Genomic DNA, 22802 nt, shown 5'->3' with positions numbered 1-22802 from the left:
ACTTTTAAGTTAATAAAATTTCAATGCAGTACTATCAATCTTTCCAATATAATATTGTGCTATCAGTCATTTTGTTAATGGCTTTAAGTTGAACTCAAAATTGGGCAATTACTTGGAGATGCATAGCTACTAATTGACTATATTTTCTCTTGTAAACTTCAAAATAAACTTCTGCTTCTCATATATATGCTGACAACTCTGAAGTACAGCTTGAAATCAGTAACTTTCATTTCTAATTTTCCCTTATACGGCCTTAGCACCATACAATTTTTCTTCTTTCATGGGGCCCTTGAGAAATTACTGGTGGTTGACCTCTTGACCCGGATATTTCCATTTTGCTGCAATTTGTAAGGAAGTTTCCAACTTGATCAGTGGCTTATAAAAACCAGTAGAAAATTTCCAGTTCTAAATCTCATTGCATCAAAATTTAAAATCTGTAACTAGTGAAAGATTATTAAATGAGTTCATCTCACTTCTATTGCAACTAGCATATGGTTTCTCTTTGGTTCCTTTGACTATAATTTCTCTTTAAAATGGATGCGAGATTGGAGGTAGCTGCCAAAGCAGGAGATATTGAGGCCTTGTATTCATTGCTTAAGGAGGATTCGTATCTTTTGGAGCGTATCGACGCGGTACCTTTTATTGATACTCCTTTACATATAGCTGCATCTGCAGGGCATGTCTATTTCGCTTTGGAGATCATGAGGTTAAAGCCATCATACGCTGCTACGAAGCTAAATCAAGACGGTTTTAGTCCCATTCATCTGGCTTTGCAAAATGGGAAGAGCCAGATGGTTCTTAGGCTTGTAGAAATGAATAGAGGCCTTGTCCAGGTCCAAGGAAGAGAAGGTAAAACTCGTTTACATTTTTCAGTTGAGTATGACATGGTTGATGTCCTAGCTAAATTTTTGTCAGTTTGCCCAAAAGCTATTCAAATTTTGACAATTCGTAAAGAAACTGCTCTGCATATTGCTGTGAAGAATGACAACCTGGAAGCCGTCAAACTACTTCTGGGCTGGCTTGACCATGTTGATAAGGATGTTGTATTGAAGTTGGCTGATGATGAAGGGAACACCGTATTACACATGGCAACATCCAAGAATCAAATTGAGGTGAGTTCACTTTTGAAGCCAGAATTATTATATTCATTCACCCTTTTTATCTCTTTTTATGTTATCCTAATAATATCGCGTCACATCAATTAAAATGTATTAGTTGACATTGCATGGTATCTTAATTGTGATGACATTTTAATTAACGTGGCATGACATTGATTGGAGGACAAGGAGACACGGGAGGCTAAATGCCTTTTTTTTGTTTTACCTATTTCCTTCCAAAACTTTTAAAGCTGTTTGCATTAAAACTGTGTGTTTGAGCTCATGCCCACATACCTTTTTGCAGATGGTGAGACTCTTCATCAATGGAGCTGATGTAAACGCCAAGAATTTGGTAGGTTTGACAGCTCTTGATGTCTTAGAAAATCAAAAGCAACTTGCCAATGAGAAGCTTCAACGCATGCTCCTTCGTGGCGGGGCACTGAAAGGGTCATCACTTCCTTCTATCCCTACCAATAAAGATGCCATGAAGACGAAGATGTCGTGGCACGAAAAGTTCTTAATATCTGATTTCCGGAAAAAGTTGTACATGTCAAATGACGAACGCAACACTATGCTAGTTGTTGCTGTTTTGTTTGCAACGGCCAACTACCAAGCTATTCTTAACAACCCTTACATGTATGAAGATCTTAGCTTCATGTTGTTCTCTTTTGTTAACCACGTAGCTTTTCTTGCTTCAATGTTTGAGATTTATCTCTACCTTCCCAAAGGTCGTATGGTTCTTCAATTGGTTGTGCTCATGGTTGTCTGTTTTGCTCTGCTCATGTCAACATGGAAGTTTCTGATGATCGAAATGGCTTTCTTGATCCTTGTCTACTACCCGAAGTTGCTGGTAGCTCTGCATAGATTTATTCCTATTACTATATCTAAGAAATCATTGGAAGTGAGGCATTCCATACTCAAATATTTTAGAAGCTTTCACGATGAATTTGAAGCTTGATCTTCTTTAGTGAGGCTTCAAATTGATGAGAAGATGTGATTTTTATTATTATTGTTTGGATTTTTAATCCTGTATTTTATTGAAATTTCTAATAAAAATAATGTTTAGATTTTGCATTATCATAAAACTTGGAGTTTTAATTAAAATCAAGATTAGGTCAGGGTCTCTGGGCTGCATGGATTGAATTTTCTTAATTGGGGTCTGTGATGATCATGTCTTGATTTACATGTTTGACTTGATATTATAATCCAGTGATGTCTCGTCAAGTGCTATTCAAGTTTAAACAATTCATATAAAAAAAAATCCCAAACAAAATTCTACAAAATAATAAAAAAAAAGGTCTTTGTACTGATAACCTTCCATCTTGCCTGCATCTGAACAATATAAATCTTGCCGGGAATAACTTTGAAGACGAAATACCAGAGAGCTATAAGGATTTTCATAGTCTCTCTCACTTCTCTCTTTCGAAGTCTAGCAACACTAAGCTTTCGTCCGCCCTTCGAATTCTACAGCATTGTAAGAACCTTACAACTGTAGTGTTCAGCTTGAACTTTCATGGCGAGGAATTGCCCGCGGATCCTAGTATTCGTTTCAAAATGCTGAAGATTCTGGTTATTGCCTATATTTGTGGGGTCAAAGGTTCACTACCTCAAATGGTTGAGTAAAAGCAAGCAGTTGCAGTTGTTGGATTTGCCATGGAATAACTTGGTTGGAACAATTCCAGCCCGGTTAGGACATTTCGATTCCCTCTTTTACTTGGACATATCGAACAACTCGTTGAATGGGGCGATCCCGGAAAGCATAACTGGATTAAAAGGTCTCATTGATAGGGACATCTCGTTGGAGGAACCTTTCCCGGATTTCCCATTTTTCATGCAAAGGAATGTTACCATAAGAGGGTTGCAGTATAATCGAAACCTTGTGCTTATTCGCAATCTGAAAAAGCTTCTTTGGACCTAAAATTCAACAATCTATCTGGACCGATCCCGAGTAGTTTTTCAGGGATGAGAAGCTAATAGGTAGTTTGGTATGAGGATTCGTGTCATGGTTCGAATCATGATTCGTGGCTCGTTACAGTATTTTCTCTCACAAAAAATGCACGTAAACCGAGAATGGTTCTGAATCATAGTTCTGAAACGTCCACTTAGAGACTTTGGATTTGTCTCGCAACACGCTTCCAGGATGGTGCCATCTTCTTTTGAAAAGCTCAGCTTTCTGTCCAAGTTTAATGTTGCATACAACAAGTTACATGGGGAGATCCCTTCAGGAGGCCAGTTTTCAACATTTCCAAACTCAAGCTTTGAAGGAAACGATTTGTGTGGTGATCAGGCTAAGCCTTGTTCAACAATTCATAACCGTCATACTGAGCCACACAATAAATCAATAAGAAAAACGGGCTTTAATGATGGAATGGCTTTTGGTTTTGTACTTGGTGTTGCATTGTTCCAAGCAACTTCAAGAAACTGTGGCCCCTTCAAGAAATTATGGATCCTTTTGAACCTTCCAACATGAAGCAATCACTTCTTAGCTCAAAAATATAGATCAATGATTTTGAGAATAAACGCAAAGAAATTGCACACCTTAGTATATTTTCATTTTGAATGGTGACCTTTTTTTATCATTCTATGATTTGCATATTTTTATAGTACTTTGAATTAGGCTGTCTGGTGAACGAATAATGTTTAATAAGATTTGCTTTTGTAAATAATGTACATGACCAACTGAATGCCTATGTGGTTAACATTCACACTCGGTATGATAATTCCGGTTTCTTAGAGTCTCTTTTTTACTATAAAAAAAGGTTAATAGCTATGTTAGTCCATGAGCTTTGAGAATAGTTTTTAAATTTGACATATTTAGTTCACAAACTTTTATTTTTTTGACAGTTTTAGCAATTGCCAATAAAAATGATAGATGGTTTTTAAAATTTAACAACGATAAACATGTGTTCATTGCGTGATAATTTCAAAATTACAACTATATTACAATAAAACTATTATTAAATAACATATTATATAATAATGATATAGAATATAATAATATTATTAACTTAATATAATTATAATATTATAAAACATAAATATTAGATCAGAAATAATCAGTTATAATATAATTAAAAATTACAACTATATTATATTATATTTATAATGTAATATAATATAATATATTATATTATATTTATAATGTAATATAATATAATATATTATATTATATTTATAATGTAATATAATATAATATATTATATTATATTTATAATGTAATATAATATAATATATTATATTATATTTATAATGTAATATAATATAATATATTATATTATATTTATAATGTAATATAATATAATATATTATATTATATTACGAGTCTGAATTTTAGATTGAGAAAATTGTAAATTTTAAATTTCATTAGGAGTATTATAAGTATTATGAAAGTTTCATTAATTGTACTATGTTAATTCCCGCACAATTTAAAAGTTAAAGTTGTCTTTAGGCTGTTTCTGATTTTGACTGTAGATTTTTCAAAAAAAATTCAAAAAATACTTTTGAGGAGATTTATCAAACACTAAAATCAACTTTTACCACAAGCAGAAGCTAATTTTGGAAGAAAAAACGATATCAAACTAAGCATGTCTTTTGGAAACAAGTTTTGACAAAAAATTCTTATATTCCAATCCAAAAAAAAAAAAAAGCTTCAAATAGAACAATCATACAAAAGGAAAAGGAAAAGAAGAAAAAGAAAACGTCTAGTTGGAAAGCAAATTCAACAAAAGCCACCGTGCCAGTTTTTTTTTTCTTTTTTTTTTATTTCAGAACTTTTTACCAAAATGAGTACTATAACACCACGTTTATTTAATCGATTCGAATTTTATTACAATAAAAAGCTCTAAAAAATAATCACATTTAATTTTTTATTATAGTAAAAAACTCTTACATAAAGTCATATATCAACTCGAATCAACGAACTAAACGGGCCCTAAATTTCTTAGCTAAATCACATCCAATTATATTAACATAAATAGTAGAAAATATGCCAATATGAAAAGCTTAAGAAAGTATATACGCCAACTTTTAGGTATATAAATTAATAGGCCATAACTTGTCAAGTTATGGTTCATAACCAGATAAGTTATGGACAAACTTGTCAAGTTATGGTTTATAGCCAGACAAGTTATGGACAAAAATCGTGAATAACTTAGGCCTCGTTCACTTCGCGGATTCGAGTTTTCAATTCGAGCTGAGATGTGACATTTTCTGATAGCTTTTTACTGTAACAGAAAAAGTTAGATGTAATATTTTCTGAGAGCTTTTTACTGTAGAAACCTAAAACTAAAAACTCGAATTGATGAAATGAACGAGGCATTATCAAGTTATGGTTCATAACCAGACAAGTTATAGACGAAAACAGTAATTTAGCCTATTTATTAACTTATGTAAACTATTGACCTATTAATTTTAATTCATCTCAAATCTTGACTTATTTCTCTCTTTCTCCCTTATATTAAAATAATAAACAACTATAAGGCAATGATATTTGATAGCTTAAAACTATTCTGTACTTTTTTTCTCTCTCTTTCTTTGAACTTTCCCAAGAACTTACCTTCATATTTTTCTTGAGAACAAAAGGTGCTCGCCTAGAAAAATTCATATCAAATTTTAAATACCAACTTATAGAATACTGTGAGCTAAATGCGAACATTTGGTATTGCATGGCCGGAAGATATCCACTAATTATTATCATTTGTAACTTTGGTGGAATACCTTTGAATAACTGAATTATTTTAATTTTATGAGAGTTTCTCTCGTAGACTTATCATATTAATATTGTTAATTTTTAATCATTAAATCATGTTAAATTTATATCACATTAAAAAGTATACAATTCTGACAATTTTTTATTTATAATTTATTTTTTATGATCCTAACCATCAGAATTAAACTAAAAACAAAAAGTACCAATCAACACTCTGAAGTTGGACTGGACCCACGATTATGAAATGGCAAATGGACTGGGCACGAGCGGCATTACATTAGTGGAATGCCCCCTAAAAAACAAAACAAATAGTCCCACGCAAAATCAACATTTTGAATGTGACAAATATTTATAATAGTCTTTTATCAGGGGAAATATATATATATTTTATAGTCAAACTTAAAAAAAATGAAAAAAAACAAATTATAGTCAAACGTATAAATGGACTGACAAGCACAAAACAAGTTGGTTCATAGTGACACCACCAATATCTGACCAAAAATAGGTGTCTTATCCACTCCGATAACAAATAACTTGATAGTCAAATTGGTTCATTTTACTCTACCAATTGGTGCGACTTTTGTACCCTAATGCAGAAAGCTACAGCTAGCTTAATGTCATATCATAAGACATTTAATGACATAAAAAATATGAAAGATGAGGAAGAACGGAGAAAGTGAAGGATTTTTACGTTTAGTTCGTTAATTTAAATTGATATGTAATTTTATTTAAAAATATTTTATTTTAATAAAAATTAAATGTGATTATTTTTAAAAAAATTTTACTATAATAAAATTTAAATTTTAAACTCGAATCCAGAGTAAACTTGTGATTGATTGTTTCATGCTTTCTCTCCGACAGTCATTCATTACAATTTTACAGAGTACTATTTGTATCTTCTTTTTTTTTTTCCAATTTAGTATCTTTGTATATTTTTCTTCAGCCGTCCTTTATTACTTGAATTTCAAGATTGCTATATGCTAAAAGTTTTTTTTTTTTTTTTTTTCAACATTTTCATCCACCATGGGCCACATAACAGGAGCCATAAGGGGGTATTCATTACGTCTTAACTCGTTTGATGAGGGGTCCACAACTGAATAAGGTTGGTTGTCACTTGTTTTTCGTATATAAAATATTGACAAACTAACACTTTCCGTTGTAAAACATAATTAATAAACTCGCCATGCAAATTAGTTTCTTTGAAATAACTTGTGGCTGAAGAAATCGAGCGCAGACCAAGAGGAAAAAGAAATAGAGATAATAGATGGATAAAAGTTTCAGCTGTTGGGATAAATTATTTATTACAAATATATAGTCACATGCCAGGTTGTAGATCCAATGAAATTTTCAACGTTGGGGTGCGTTTTTGAAAAGGTGTACACCAAGAAAATCTCCCTCAAATGAGGAGCACAGATGTCAAAAACCATTTGTTAAAAGTCAAGGTCATTCACTCATCATCCATAATGCATTCCTAACTAACAAATTCCATCCCTTTGAGTGCTCTGTCCACATACCTTTTTGCAGATGGTGAGACTCATATATACATACATACATATATATATATATGTATTAGATAACCAAGTACAAGCCGAATTCTTAGGTACAACGTTCATGAATTAAAGTCAGCTTGAAAGGGACTGATATAGAAGAAAACTGAATCAAGAATTTAAGGGAGATAGAAAACTCCGAGAGCTTCATGACTACTCAATAACAAAACAAAGCTCTTTCATAACTCGATACACGTTTCTTCTTTTTAAGCGTTTTATTCGAATTAATTGGCAGTATTGATTGTTAATCGGGGTTGTGTTTTCATGTGTTTTGAAATTGATGCTTGTATTTCATTAAATCGGAATATATATTTCTTTTTAAAAATTAAAAAATAAACAACAACAGTAATAATAATGATAATAACAATAATAATAATAAGAAAACAAAACCTTCTATAATAAGGATATAACTTATAATAGGTTCTTCTAAACGTTAAATTTGTTAAAGCCACATAAAAATAATCTGACAGCTCAAAACAGTACCAATATGTTATATTTCAAATATCTCTCATAAGAAAACTTATAAAATTTTCATAGATTGAGAAGAGATGCTTGGGCTTAGATATCTGGTTAGTTTATTTTCTTTAGTCATTGGTGATTGTTTCAAGATCTTTGAAGTTTGAAATCAATACGTTGGTTAAGAGTTGGGAAGTTCAGCATTATAGTCCACCATCGTGATTGTATTCCACTCTTTTCTTCCTTTTCCAATGAATTTTTCATTCAAGAATTTGCCAAGATAATTGGTATAGATTAATCTTGTATACATGAAAGTCCTTTCCAATTCCCACAGGCAATAAGCTGCCCAAGTACACAAAGACAAAAATCTAAGGACCTGTAACAAAAATTTAAGTTTATTTTTCATACTTTTGAGGGACAAGATTTATCTTCAAAATTCAAATTCAAATGTAAACACTTCTAATATCCGAAATAACAAGTTTTGTTACTTCGGTTTGATGTTTCTGTCTAGTACATTTATAGATAACAACAACCAACTCTAAGAACCTGATTATGTGGATAAATATTTACACAAGGATCTTAAGGCTGAGTACAAAAGGAGCCAATTTATTTCCAGTGAATCAAGTATGGAAGTGATATCTCTAGCTGTACAACAAGAAATTCTTCGCTTACATGGTAAAAGCTAGATGTCAATATCTATTCCATCGAGCCAAGAAACGAGCTGTTGAGTCGTCGGTCTCAATTTGGGAAATTCGCTTAAGCAAAGGCATGCTATCTCAAGGATCTGCAACAATTCCTTGTCATTATGCTTGTTGTAAATAAACGGGTCAAACACCTCGCTTTCCTTCTTTTCCTTCTTCATCTGAAACACCCATGAGATCAAATCCCGGCATCCTTTCGGTTTGCACATGTCCATTGGTCTCTTCCCAGTTAGAAGCTCCAAAAGAACAACACCAAAACTGTACACATCTCCTTTGTAAGTGGCAACAGAAGCTTGGCCGTACTCCGGAGGAATGTAGCCTAATGTCCCAACAAGATCGGTCGTTACATGAGTATCATAGGGGAGAATGAGCCTTGCAAGACCGAAATCTGCTAAATGGGCTTCAAAATTCTCATCTAAAAGAATGTTGCTCGACTTTATATCTCGATGAAGAATGTGGGGCTCGCACGACTGGTGCAAATAAGCAAGCCCTCTCGCGGCTCCTCGAGCAATTTGCAGCCTGGTCTCCCATTTGAGGAAGGCAGGGCCATCAACCCTTTCGTGTAGCCAGTAATCCAAGCTGCTGTTTTCCATGTATGAATATATCAAGAGCCTGTCATTCTTGTATATGCAATAACCTTGAAGTAGGACCAGATTAGGATGCTGAGCTCTCGAGAGGGTTTCCACTTCGGCACGAAACTCTCTCTCCATCTGTCCACAGTCACCAGAGAGCCGTTTGATGGCGACCTTCTTACCATCAGGGAGGGTGGCTCTGTAAACCAAACCAAAACCCCCACAGCCGATGATATTTGCTTGGTCGAAATTGTTGGTAGATTTAAGAAGGTCATCAACACAGAGCTCTTTTGTGTTCTCCTTGTTCTGGAACAAAACCACTAATCTGGACCCCAGTTGTTCCAAATCTTTGTCATTGGTGTAACCATCTTCTCTTTCCGGATCAATCTCTCGTGGTCTATGCTTCCTCAAAACAAATACGAACAAGAGGGAAAGAAATAATGCCGCACCAAATACAATTCCAATAGTAAGTCCAACTACAACGCCTCTTTTCTTCGTCGAATGACTGGATGGGTGACTAGGGAGGGACTGATTTGATGCACACGGCACAGCATGGTCACCACAGAGATTATTTCCTTCAAAGCTTGAATTCGGGAATGTCGCAAACTGACCTCCTGAAGGGATCTCCCCATGTAACTTATTGTATGCAACATTAAACTTGGACAGAAAGTTGAGTTTTACCAAGGAAGATGGTATCGTCCCCGAAAGCATGTTGTGCGACAGATCCAGAGTCTCTAAGCTGCTCATCCCCGACAAATTACTAGGGATCGATCCAGATAGGTTGTTGAGTTTTAGGTCCAAAACATGGAGCTTTTTCAGATTCCCAAACTCCGGCCAAATTGGTCCGCTTAAATTATTGCTACTCAGATCCAAGGTCGGTGGAAAGCTCTGGACTTGATTATACTGCAACCCTCTAGAGCTAACATTCCTCTTCATGAAAAATGGGAAATCTGGGGAAGGTTCCTCCAATGAAATCTCCCTGTCAATGAGACTTCGTAATCTAGTTATGTTTTCCGGGATCTCCCCAGTGAACGAATTGTTTGAAATGTCCAAGTAAAAGAGGGAATCAAAATCGCCTAACCAGGGTGGAACTTTTCCAACCAAGTTATTCCATGACAAATCCAACAACTGCAACCGTTTGCTTTTACTCAGCCATTGAGGTAGTGAACCTTTGAGCCTACAATTGGCAATTACCAGAATCCTCAGCTTTTCAAAATGAAAACTGGGATCCGAGGGCAATTCCTCGTCATGGAAGTTCAAGCTGAGCACCAGAGTAGTGAGGTTCTCACACTGCTGTAGAATTCTTAGGGCGGATGAAAGATTCGTGTTGCTAGAATTCGAAAGAGAGAAGTAAGAGAGGCTATGAAAATCCTTGTAGCTCTCTGGTATTTCACCTACGAGTTTATTCCGCGCAATATTTATATTGTTCAGATGCCGGCAAGATGGAAGTTTATAAGAAATCGAGCCATTAAACTTATTGGAGCCTAAATCAAGAGAGGTCAAATTAACCATTGCAGCACAATTTATATTTATTGGACCAACCAAGGAATTGTTTCTCACATTCAACAAACTAATACTGGGAGAATTGGTCAGCGACTCAGGTATACCACCGGTGAACTTATTAGAATGAGCAACAAAAGAATGTAACTTTCCTAGTTTGTGAAAAACATTAGGAATAGCCCCTGAAAACTCATTAGTGGAAATATCCAACCGAACAAGGTTAGTGAGATTACCAATTCCGTCGCTCAGCTGCCCAGAAAGCTTGTTATCCGGAATGATCAACTCCGAAATATTTCGAAGCCGGAATACGCCTTCAGATATCCTTGTGAGATTATTCATTCCCACACAAAGATGATTCAAAAAGGTACAATTTCCAAAACCCGAAGGAAGATCACCGGAGAAGAAATTCGCCGCCAACTTCAAAATCTTAAGCTCAGAACGACCACCATTACAGATATGATTCGGAAGAGAACCGTTCAAGTAGTTTTGAGACATGTCAAGGTATTGAATTGAAGACAAATTAACAGTATCGGGAACAGCACCGTAAAAGTCATTGAAGCTCAAGTCTAGAACCTGCAAATTGGACATGCTGAAGAGCGAAATGGGAATCGAGCTTTTGAGGTAGTTGTGGGAGAGATTCAGAGTTCTGAGCTGATTCAAAGACCCCAAAGATTCAGAAAGTTTTCCCGTAAGTTTCTTACTCCCGAGGTCCAACACCGACACTTTTCCTGTTTCATTCTCGCAAGTGATTCCTGGCCATTTACAGCAATTCGAAGATGGGTTTTTCTCTTCCCATCCATCAATGGAAGTTTGCAAGCCCGCCATGAAATCTCGCAGAGCTTTGAGATCATTTTGGTCGCAGGTCAGGTTTTGACACTGAATTCGGAGGCAAAATCCGAGAACAATGAGAAAAACCCAGAAATCTTGAATGCCCATATCGAATAATTAAACCCAGATGAGGAAGCGAAAGTGAGGAAATATTAATTAGGCAAGCATTTTTCTGCAAGGAAGTAAAAAAAGGAAACCAGGTTTATGAAACAACGAACGCTCTCAAAATGATGGGGTTTTTGTTTTTATGTGAACGACATGAGAAGAAAAAGAAGATGGATATCAAGGGAAAAAATGGAGAAAAGAAAAGAAAAGGAAAAGAAAAAGAAACGAAACGAAAAGAACGAAGAGGACGAACCTGTCAGAAAGGGAAATGTAGAGAGAGAGAGAGAGAGTGGAGAGAGAAATGAAAAGCTTTTGACTTTTACACGGTTTCTGGGTACAAATGAATGAATGAAACCAAACGAAGCAATGGTTTGGAATGGCTCCTCCTTCACTTGCAGGCGAGAGCTGTAGAGAGAGAGAGAGAGAGAGTGGTGAAGATGGAAGAAGAGGTGAGGAAAATGGGAGTTGATGAAGGGGTGACCGGGGAAAGTCTCACGTGATGACCGGCAATAGGCGGGGGTGGGTGGGGTTTTGGTAAAGTTTGATGAGAGAGAGAGAGAGATTGTAGAGAGAGAAAGAGTAGGCAGCATGGTGGGAATGAGAAGTCAAAGGGTGGGTGGCGAGTGGCGACACGTACACGGAGTCTACCTTTAATAAATTCAACTTTTTCGCTTTTGTTTTTTATTTCTTTTTTAGAAATTCGTAGTTGGATTATATGCAATTATGCATGAGGGAAAAAAAATATCCTCTAAGTAGGATTCAATATCTATTATCATTAAAATACATCAAAATTTTAAGAAATTAAACAATATATATTTCTAAAAGAATTAAACGTGTGTAACAAATTTAAAGAAATTTACCTTCAAAAAAAGATTTAAAGAAATTTAATCAAAATCTTAGAGGTTTAAATTTTGTTGCTCAGTAGTTTTTTTCCCTTATCATGTTAGAGAATTTATTTCTTAGGGCAACTTTTCTTTTTTTTAATTTTTAGGTACACAAGTGACTTTGTTATTGAAACTATATATGACAATGAAAAAAAAAGGATAAAAAAGAGTTTCTCTTTACTTTTTTTTAGAAGAGAAAGAAAAGAGAAAAAAAATATATATTCAATCCTTTTTTACAATTATACGTAGAGAGAGAGAGAGAGAGAGAGAGAGAGAGAGAGAGAGAGAGAGAGAGAGAGAGAGAGGGGTGTGATTAAGGTCAAATTGTTAAATGGTGCATTAATTTGTCAAATATTTTTCTCCTCTTTTCTTTCTGAAATGGAGGGATTTAAAAATAATGGGTCCCATGAATTTATAGTTTTTTTATTATTCTCTTTTTTAAAAAGGATATTTTTTCATACGCCAACGAATAAGTTTTTTATCCGTTAAATCTATATAAAATCATGTAAAAATTAAAAAAATACGCAAATCTAAATGTTAAAAAAACTTGACTTATCAATACGCCATGTGTACTAGGAGATTTCCCTTTTTAAAATGTTTTTAGTTTCCGTTTTACCAAACAACCGAACAACATAGGATTAATCTCTAGTTCTACAGTCCTAATCTCTTTTTTATGCATAATTTACTTCTAAATTAACTATAATTTTATGTTGGTCGTAGTGATAAATCAAGTATGATAATAGTACAAAAATGTCAAATTGAAAAATATTAAATATTACACTACGTTGTAATGACTTTGAAATCTGCACATTTAAATTAATAAAACTACTTGTCACAAAAAAAAAAGCTTCATAAAAAACATTAACATCACTAAAAATATAACACATCAATGTAATTATATGGTACAATGTACATTGAATGTCTTACTCGTAGAGGAAAAAAAAAAACACATACGTATTACCTAATTGTGAACAACATTAGGTTCCAAATAAATTATGATTCGGTTCATTTCACCGATTTAAATTTAAAATTTGAGTTTTATTACAGTAAAAAACTTTCAGAAACAGTCACATTTAACTTTTTACTACAGTAAAAAAATTTCACATAAAATTACATCTAAACTCGAATCAACGAACTAAACGGGTCCTATATAACCATAATAAGACACATTTTATTTATTTATAGGTTGTTTTGTCACGGAGACAATCACGGAGACATACCTCCATTTTTTTTTTCCTGAAAACATGCCTCGTATTTGACAATAATATCGCCTTTTTATTCATCAAAAGCATTTTTTAGAGTAATAAAAAAAATAGCATTACCCTGTTTGGCATTTTTATTTATTTATTCGCTATTTATATATTATTATTAGCTAGTTCTTTGTGCGACTTTTTTCAGTAAAAATAAATAAAATAAAATAGTGTTAGGTGTGGACTGCCTTCTTCTGATCCTGACTGAGCAGTTTGTCTTTGTTCAGTGCAAAATGGATTATCATTATAATATCATGTGGACCCCCCTGAATTTTGGATCAAACAAATGCTCCTTTTTTTTTCGACGTTACTCAATAACTACTAATGAATGACCAGTTCAAAACAATTGTCTAAAAATAAGAGACATCTTTTTTTTTTTTTTTGCTTGAAAGAGACTTCTTATTAAGGGTGCGTTCGGTTCATAGATTAGAACCATGTGATTAGAATCATTTTTAATTTATGTATATTTTTTATGAGAAAAAATATTGTAACGAATCACGAACTATGATTCGAATCAGAGAACAAATCCATCTACCAAACATCACTTAAGTTTTAACATTTCATTCTCCTTATATAAAAAAAAAAAAACCCCCTAAAAAACCTTTCAACCCCATAAAAAATATATTAACCTTCACTGACTATTATACTGTGAAAGTTATTGAAGAATTTTCCAGATCCTAATGATACATTATTGTAATGTATAAATATCACCCGTGAAAAAAATATATATAAGTCGACTCACTACTTTCTTGACTACTTTAATTTATCACTTGTCTTTTCCTAATCTAGTTATTGACTTGTATTATCTAGTTATTGATTTTTCTAACCTAAATATTTTTTTTTTCTCTCTTTCGAATATCTTATTAATTAGTATAACTTTCTTTCTATGTTTTTTTTGGGTATATTTCTCTCAATTTTTTTTTTGTGCGTTAATCGCAGCATACATCTTAAATCCGGCTTAGCAATACTATTCTCTTTGTGAAATTCAATTTATTGAATTCATTTCTGATATTTACAAAAAAATAAATTAATTAATTAATAAATAAAAACGTTTTGTATGGATATTTATATTATATAGATAAAACTTTACATTGAAAGATTGAAAGGAAGTCTTTTTTTTTCTTGGACATTTTTCGATAGGCATCTTTATTGAAAGTGTCAATTTTTTACTATTAAATTTAATAAAAATCACATTAAAAAAATATGTAGAATAGAGAGTTTTTAAAATAAATTTGAGAACTACATATAATTTATTTTTTAGAAAAACTCTCTTTTTTAACCGGTACATTGAAAGAAATATTATAACTATTTGTTTTTCAAGCCAAAGAAGAAAGATTTCAATCATAAAAATGAAATTCCATCTCAAAATTTTTTATATACAAAATTCCATTTCATTAAAACTAATAAATCTCAAAGAATCTAGGAAGGAAAAAAAATTAAAAAAGAAAACAATTATCAAATTAAAAACGAGTTATCAATTGATTGGAAGGTTGAAAACGGAAAAAAAAAATACACGAAATAAAGGACATTTTCTGGTTGAATAATTACTATGACATTTTTAGAATGTTAAGAAGGGTGTAACAAGTAATGATGAGAATTTAAAATTTAATTAGTAAGTAGTTTAAGAAATGACGTGGAAAAAAAAAAAAAAGGGATAACAACAGATCAACCTTATCTTTTTTTTTCAAGGCTAATTGACACTAATCTCCTTTTAAACTTTTGTCCTTCTGACACTTTACCCATGAAAGTATTTCAAATGATGAAATTTGGACCAAAATTTTTGAATTGGCGATATTTTTGTCCAATAAACAAGGTTTGGAGTTTTTCGGTTTTAAAAAATCATTCATAGATTATAGCCCGGTCTCAATTTTTTCAACAAACTACATGTTAAATCAATATACTTGTCAAACTATAAAGTAATGCGACATATAAGACAAATGTTTAATAGTTCACGGCATATATTTATTAATATTTTGAAGGTTGGGGGTCAAAATAAGACAAATGTTTTAAGTTGGGAAAAATTTTTAAAGATAATTCTAGATGTAATAACGATTTTAACATAAAAGACGTGTTTAGAATTCGTTATAAAATGATTTTATTTTTTGTATGAAAATGAAAATGAAAACGTTTTCAATCTCAGATAAAAATTATTTTTAAAAATATGTTTGGTAGTTTTATCAAGAGATTGTTTTCAGTGTAAAAAAACTCATTAATGTCTCTCTTTCTCTCTCTGCTCGAGAGAGGAGAAAATAAAAATAAAAAATGAAAAACGACTAAAAGTCATTTTTTATTTCTCTCTCATTTTACACTAAATCAAAAAATTATTTTCATCTCTATTTTTTATCTTTATTACGTCAAACGCCGTTTTAAAAAGATTTTTTATTTTTTCTTTCTCAAAAAATATGAAAAATAAAAATAAGATCAATTTTAAACGCGACTAAAATAACGCCGCTAATAGTAACTTTGACAGTGGATCGTTGAATTCGCTGTTCTCTTGAGACGACTATTTCAATTTGTTCATACTCTGGATCGTTTACATTGTTTTATATTGACTTATTTGAAAAAGAAAACACTATTGAAATAAATTGGATTGAGATTTGAGGGATGTGTAATATTTGGACCGGAGATTTTTTTTTTCTTTCTTTTGGAAAATAGAATTCGAAAGTCAACTTTGAATCCACAGTTCAAATAAATCTGCTAACTTCAGGTTTTTCTTCGGAGCAGAAAATAGAATACTTTGCGGTCTTCCTTGAGCAATACGGCAGGTTAAAATAGCGCGCCGGTGGAGCAGGTTAAGAAAACCGTTGGTTAAAAAGAAAATGAGATTATTTTAAGAATCATTCTGGAACACCGATTCTAAAATTACGTCTGATTAATTTTTTAAGAGATTATTTTGAGTATAATAAAAAAATAAAATCGTGTTTATTAATTAATACATTATAATATTGTTGATAAATACTAAAAAATAAAAACATACAAATGAAAATAATTTTTAACTGTTTTCTAATTCTTTAAAAAAAAACTATTCTCATTATTTTCGCTTTCAAAATATTTATTAAACAAACATCGTTTTGTTTTTATTTTCATTTTATCTTCTCGAAATACGTAAAAATCGTTTTCAAAAACGGTTCTAAATATGCACATATAGTTGTTTCTGTGGTTTTTTTTTTTTTTTTTTTCAATTCTCCACATGAGATTGCAGTTTTTTTTTTCAATATTCAAAATCGTCCCTTTTTTTTTTTCTTCTTCATCCCCAAATTTTTATTTCCTTCTCTATCTCTCTGTTTGGCTGAGGATAGCTTACGGACGACGATGAAACGAAATGGAAATCTCTTGACCACCACACCCTCAACTGGCCATTGCATCATAAATTAATGAAAACAAAAAAGATAGCTCATATGCATGTCAAGTGATTAGAATCATAAAAAATAAATAAAATAAAAGAAGAGAAAAACCGTTTTTGATTGGACCTCAATTTTAAAGATAAAAAGTTAAGGGGTCAATTGCTAAAAAAACAAAACCAAATTGTTAAATTTGAAAAGTCTAGACAGAGTCCGAACAAAAAAAGCTAATATTTTTTCTTGTAGGAGGAGTGCCTTTTGACTTTGAATGAATACTAATTTAAGCACTATTGTATCTTTTTCAAAATATATATATATATATATATATAATTTCTTTATTCTTTTCACAATTCTAATCACAACTCAAACTTTTATCATAATATTTTTTCTCATAAAAATTTAAATTCAACTTCTTTGTTACAATATTTTCTCTCATATATATTCACTTTTCAACTCAAATTCGTGACTTAATTGTAACTTTTTTTTTTTTTTCAGAAACCAATATGTAAAATATGGATTTAGCTCCAAAAAAAATCCTATGATAGTATTTCAACCAATATGTAATTTGCAGTAATATTATTATTAGGAAAACTTCAAAAGTACCCTTTTATAAAAGTGATATTTTTATTATTGACCTCCTTAATCACAATTGCCCTTTTATTAAAGTATCTAACTTAAACAACTTAAACAAAAGGGGCATTAATGAACAAAAGGAGGAATATTGATTTTACATTTACAGTTCTAGAATTTTTTATTATTATTATATGAATTATATAAGCGACTGTCATGTCTCTCTTTCTTTTTTTTTCTTTTGTTAAGAGAGTTATTATTTTTTTATATATATAGAAAGAAGAGTTCAATTTGAGGACGAGTAAATACAAATGAACATAACTAGCAAGAAAATACAAATGAACATAGATTTCTTTTTCAACGCCGAGTAAACTTCTAATTTTGAAGTTAAGAATTCAGATGAAACTGGAATTATAATTGAGGGACCACAATTTGTTTCAATTGGAGGGGAATGCCAAAACATTTTAAAACGAAAGAAAGCTTTTTGTAAATCAACTTTTGTCTTTAGTCATCGTTGAATTAGAAGGATCTTTTGGAAGTCTATTTTGGTGGCTGTTAAGAGTAAACCTCAGTAAATTAAATTTACCTTCAAGAGAGGAAGTTTCTGTTTGTTTGTTTGTTTTTTTGTTTTTTTTTGTTTTTTTGAGGTTTTCTAATAAGATCAGAAAAATAAATTATTAGTATTTTTTTATTTTTAATTATTAAATCTGTATCAGAAATTATCTATTAGGTATAATTTTTCAACCTAATTTAATTTTGACATGATCCAATAATCATAAATTAAAATTACTAATACGACTGGTCTACCATATAAACTCTTTTTTTAAGGGTTATCAACCAAGAAAATGTGGAACGTGATGAAAGGATACTTGTTTGACCCACGAATATTAGCTTATTGATTTCTAATCAAATAATTATATTAGTTAAAAGAGTTAATTAATTTTCTAAAAAAAAGTATTAATCAAGAATGCATGGTAAAATTTCAAACTCATGCACTCTAAAAATAAGTTTAATAATTTTCTCTTTATTATATTGGGAGAAAATACCCGAGGGCCAAAGTAAGTTTCTCTTATGGGTTAATTTCAATTTTAGCCACTGAGAAATACTCATTGTCTCACTACTCTTAAACTTTTAAGTGTCACACTAATGGTCCTTGAGTTTTATAAATGTTGCACTTTTGATCCAACTATTACAAAACCACTAAAATATGGATAGAATTAACATGTGAGGTGCGCATAATGTTTTTAATGAAGATAATTTAGTAAAATTAATATATTAATTTTAATTTTGGCCCTCAAGAATATATGTTGTTACAGTTTGTCCTCTTAACTTTTAAATGTCACACTAATGATCCCTAATCTTTACAAATGTTACACTTCTTATAGATGTAAAATGTTTTTTAAATATTTTTTAATGTTAAATATTATTCTATATTTGAATGTTTTACTATGAAAAAAAAAAGAAAGTCAGCTTTTGTCTTTATTTTTTGTGTTGTTTACTACCGTTATTATGAGGTTGTTCTTTTGCATTTTTGAGTTAGGATGACTTGAGTGATGATTTTGAGTTGAGTTTGAGTTATAACTTGAGTCGAAGTTGTAATTTGAGTTTGTGTTTGGGTGTGTCAAAACTTAAATTTGTATTTAGATAGTATTTTAATAAAAACTCAATAGTGATGAAAAATTTTAATAGGGTATATGGGTGGGATTTTATTCACTTTTTCGTTGTGAATGGATAAAAAAAATCATCTCAATCAGAATTAAAACGAAAAAGTTATGGCATTTTTAAGAATAGAAAAAGTAATGTTCATTAACTTTAGTTCGAGTTTATGAACTCGAGTTGAAGAAGAAACTTAAACTCGAGTTTAAATTTGAGTTTAAACTTAAATTTTATAAAAAAAAAATATGAACTTAAAATTATAACTCAAATTTAAACTTTTTATGAATTTTGTTATAAAAGAACAAATATTTGTCTAAAAGTTGATTTTTTTTATTTGGATAATGAATTAATTATTGAAATTTGATTTTAATTTAATAATTATATTTCATATTATAATTATTTTTTGCTGCAGAGCACTTCCCGAGGCATTTTACTGCAAACACAAAAAAAATCAATTTTTTTCCCTGTTTTCACAGTAAAGCAGGCAATATGAGATTGCATTTAACATAAAAAATATTAAAAAAACATTTCACATTCATTATGAGTGACGTTTATAAAGCTTGAGGGTTATTAGCGTGACATGACAGGTTTGGTTCATAGATTATATTTATTTTTAATTTATGTATATTTTTTATAAAAAAAATATTATAGTGAATTATGAATTATGATTCAAATTATAATAAAAAGTGAACTGAGACGCTTTGTATTTGTTAAAAATTAAAATTATTATATTAATTTTATTAAATTACCCTTATTCAGAGCATCATATGCACTTCACATGCTAATTTCATCTATGTTTTAATGGTTTTATAACGGATGGATAGTAAATATAACGTTTATAAAGCTCGGGAACTATTAGTATGAAACTTAAAAGTTTAATGAATAAAGTGAGACAATGAGTATTCTTCAAGGCCAAAATTGAAATTACCTTTTCTCTTATACCATAATTGGGCCAATACTTCTTTTATCATGTTGTAAGAAGGTTGTAAGTTGTAACACCCAAAAAAAAAAAATCATTCTTGAAAATATTCTATTAAAAGAGCTCTACTCACCCTAATTTTTCTACTTTGGTAACAAAAAAAAAACAAAAAAAAGTCCAATTTTCAAAAGATAATTAGTTTGTTTAATTTTAAAGTGAGAAAGAGGCACATTCTAACTCTTTTCTTGATAACTTCACACGAATCTTAAAAGTAACATTAGATAATAAATGGACGTAGAAGCGGTATTCCTATCTAATTCACACCACATTTTGCATCGTTGTTATTATTACTACAAATATAAAATGATATGGGTATAAATATAAATATTCACAAATTAAACAATCCTATTAGTTGTGGTGATCATTACCATGTTAGAAAAATGGCTTGTTAAGCCATTTTAAAGGCCCATTTTGAGGATCCTATTCGGATGGGGCCCAATGGGTTTTTGGGACGGTTCTCAATGGATTTGCGTTCTCCGTCGCGAGGAGATCGAAATCAAGTATTCATAGACTCAAAATGGTTTTTGGGTGAATGAGAAATTGATGGTCTAAGTATGGTACTTGAAATGACAAATGTAGAAGAAAAATTACAAAAATCCCACATTGGCTAGGAGTGAAGCCAATGTGGTGTTTATAAGTGATTGCACTTTGAAGCCTAGGTAAGCATGTATACCAGAAATGTTATCTCACGCGCAGGGGGGTGCGAATCACGATCCCGGCGGATTTGGGGCCTAATGTGTGTGCTCGCGTCCTGTGGACACGAATACCGAACTGAAAAACCCGCGCCGTGCGAGCCTACTTTTGCAATTTTAAGCTGTGCTTAATGGCTGCTAAATGCCCATAATGGGGGCTTAATGGTGATCAATGGAGACAAACCAAATTAAGCTTTTATGGCTTCGGTTTTCATCATCAAAAACTGAATTAGTATGCAGTATGAGGCCAGATTCATCATGGGATTTCATACCGGTTTTGCCTCATAATATTGCAGAGTAATGGTTGTTTTTAACACCATTAATCCGGGATTAAATCTGGGTTGTAACACCCAGATTTTGGACCCTATATAAAGGCATACTCCACATGAACATTGTTCACACCTCCACAGAGCATTCTCACTCTCTCTCTTCTCTTCTATTTTTCCCGAATTCCTTTGTGTAAGTTCTTGTTGTTCAGTTTTGGTGATAGAGGAAAGATCCGATTCTAGTTCGCTGGACAGTTCTCAAAGTACATCAAGCTACCGTCGTTGTCGTTGTCGTTGTATCCTGGGAGACGGACGTCTAACGTAACCTCAAGCATACGCCGGAGGGGACGAATCTGTTTTAAGAAAAACGTGGTTCACGTGCTTCGACTTTCTTCTAATTCCGGTTTTCCGAGTTTGGTAGGAAAGTTGAATTACTTTGTAACAATTTCGTTATTCTATTTTTCCATTAATTATTCTTGTTCTTCTTTGTATTGTCCATATCTTCTATCTTACAAAATCATACTTGGGAACTAGTAGACCTTCCACCAGGAAATAAACTACTAGGTTCTAAATGGATTTTTAAACGAAAAATGAAGACATATGGAACAATTGACAAGTATAATGCCATACTAGTAATAAAAGGCTATAGACAACGAGAAGGCATTGATTACTTTGACATGTATTCTCCTGTGACGAGAATAACAACTATAAGGATGATACTAGTGTTTGCTGCGCTACGGAATCTTGAAGTTCATCAAATGGAAGTAAAGACAGCCTTTCTAAATGGAGATCTGGAAGAAGAAATCTACATGGAACAACCTGAGGGTTGTGTAGCTCCAGGACAAGAGAAGAAAGTCTGTAAATTGGTGAAGTCGTTGTACGGACTAAAACAGGCACCAAAATAATGGCATAAGAAATTTGACAATGTTATGTTGTCAAATGGTTTCAAAATCAACGAGTGTGACAAATGTGTTTATGTCAAGAATACAGACGATGGTTATGTCATGCATTGTCTGTATGTAGATGACATAATAATTGTAGGTAGTAATGATCGGATGGTCAGATCTACTAAACACATGTTGAACTCAAGGTTTGACATGAAAGATATGGGACCGACTGATGTGGTCTTGGGGATCAAAATCAAAAGGGTGCCTGATGGTCTCATATTGACTCAGTCACATTACGTGGATAAGATACTTGACAAGTTTAACAAGGATGATTCTGGTATAGCCAGAACTCCTATTGATATAAGTCAACATCTGTCTAAAAATAGAGGGGAAAGCATATCCCAGGTGGAGTATGCTAGAGTGATTGGCAGTCTTATGTACTTAATGAGTTGTACAAGACCAGATATTGCCTTCATTGTAAGTAGATTGAGCAGATTCACGAGTAACCCAGGATATGACCACTGGAAAGCAATTGTGAGAGTACTGAGGTACTTAAGATATACTCGTGAATATGGATTGCATTACACAAGAAAGCCTGGTGTTTTAGAAGGATACTCTGACGTAAGTTGGATATCCGATACACAGGACTCTAAGGCTACCAGTGAATATGTATTCACCTTGGGTGGTGCAACTATTTCATGGAAATCCTCTAAGCAAACGGTAATAACCAGATCCACGATGGAAGCTGAGTTTGTCGCATTAG

General features: G+C 32.1%; 2 protein-coding genes across 2 annotated transcripts; one reads left to right on the top strand and one right to left on the bottom strand.

Annotated features, from left to right (window-relative positions):
- Positions 1–533: 533 nt before the first annotated feature.
- On the top strand, positions 534–3015 carry LOC21385849 (ankyrin repeat-containing protein BDA1). Its single transcript, XM_010094628.1, has 3 exons — positions 534–1112; positions 1402–1947; positions 2695–3015. The coding sequence occupies exons 1-3, from the start codon at positions 534–536 to the stop codon at positions 3013–3015; spliced, it is 1446 nt and encodes a 481-aa protein (XP_010092930.1).
- Positions 3016–8128: 5113 nt separating this feature from the next.
- LOC21385847 (phytosulfokine receptor 1) lies at positions 8129–11700 on the bottom strand. The gene has a single exon (XM_010094626.2). The coding sequence runs from the start codon at positions 11515–11517 to the stop codon at positions 8491–8493; it is 3027 nt and encodes a 1008-aa protein (XP_010092928.1). The 5' UTR covers positions 11518–11700; the 3' UTR covers positions 8129–8490.
- Between the last annotated feature and the right edge of the window lie 11102 nt (positions 11701–22802).

Source organism: Morus notabilis, unplaced genomic scaffold (genome assembly GCF_000414095.1).
Source record: "Morus notabilis unplaced genomic scaffold, ASM41409v2 Scaffold1203, whole genome shotgun sequence".
Taxonomy (NCBI): domain Eukaryota; kingdom Viridiplantae; phylum Streptophyta; class Magnoliopsida; order Rosales; family Moraceae; genus Morus; species Morus notabilis.
The sequence above is the reverse complement of the archived record's forward strand: the minus strand, read 5'-3'. Positions and strand labels throughout refer to the sequence as shown.

What these genes read in the sequence shown, in the direction of transcription:
- LOC21385849 (XM_010094628.1), top strand. Translation starts at nt 534, where the DNA reads ATGGATGCGAGATTGGAGGTAGCTGCCAAAGCAGGAGATATTGAGGCC. An exon ending in CATCCAAGAATCAAATTGAG is followed by an intron (nt 1,113 to 1,401) that starts GTGAGTTCACTT and finishes ACCTTTTTGCAG; the next exon opens with ATGGTGAGACTCTTCATCAA. An exon ending in TCTACTACCCGAAGTTGCTG is followed by an intron (nt 1,948 to 2,694) that starts GTAGCTCTGCAT and finishes GTGGGGTCAAAG; the next exon opens with GTTCACTACCTCAAATGGTT.
- LOC21385847 (XM_010094626.2), bottom strand. Translation starts at nt 11,517, where the DNA reads ATGGGCATTCAAGATTTCTGGGTTTTTCTCATTGTTCTCGGATTTTGC.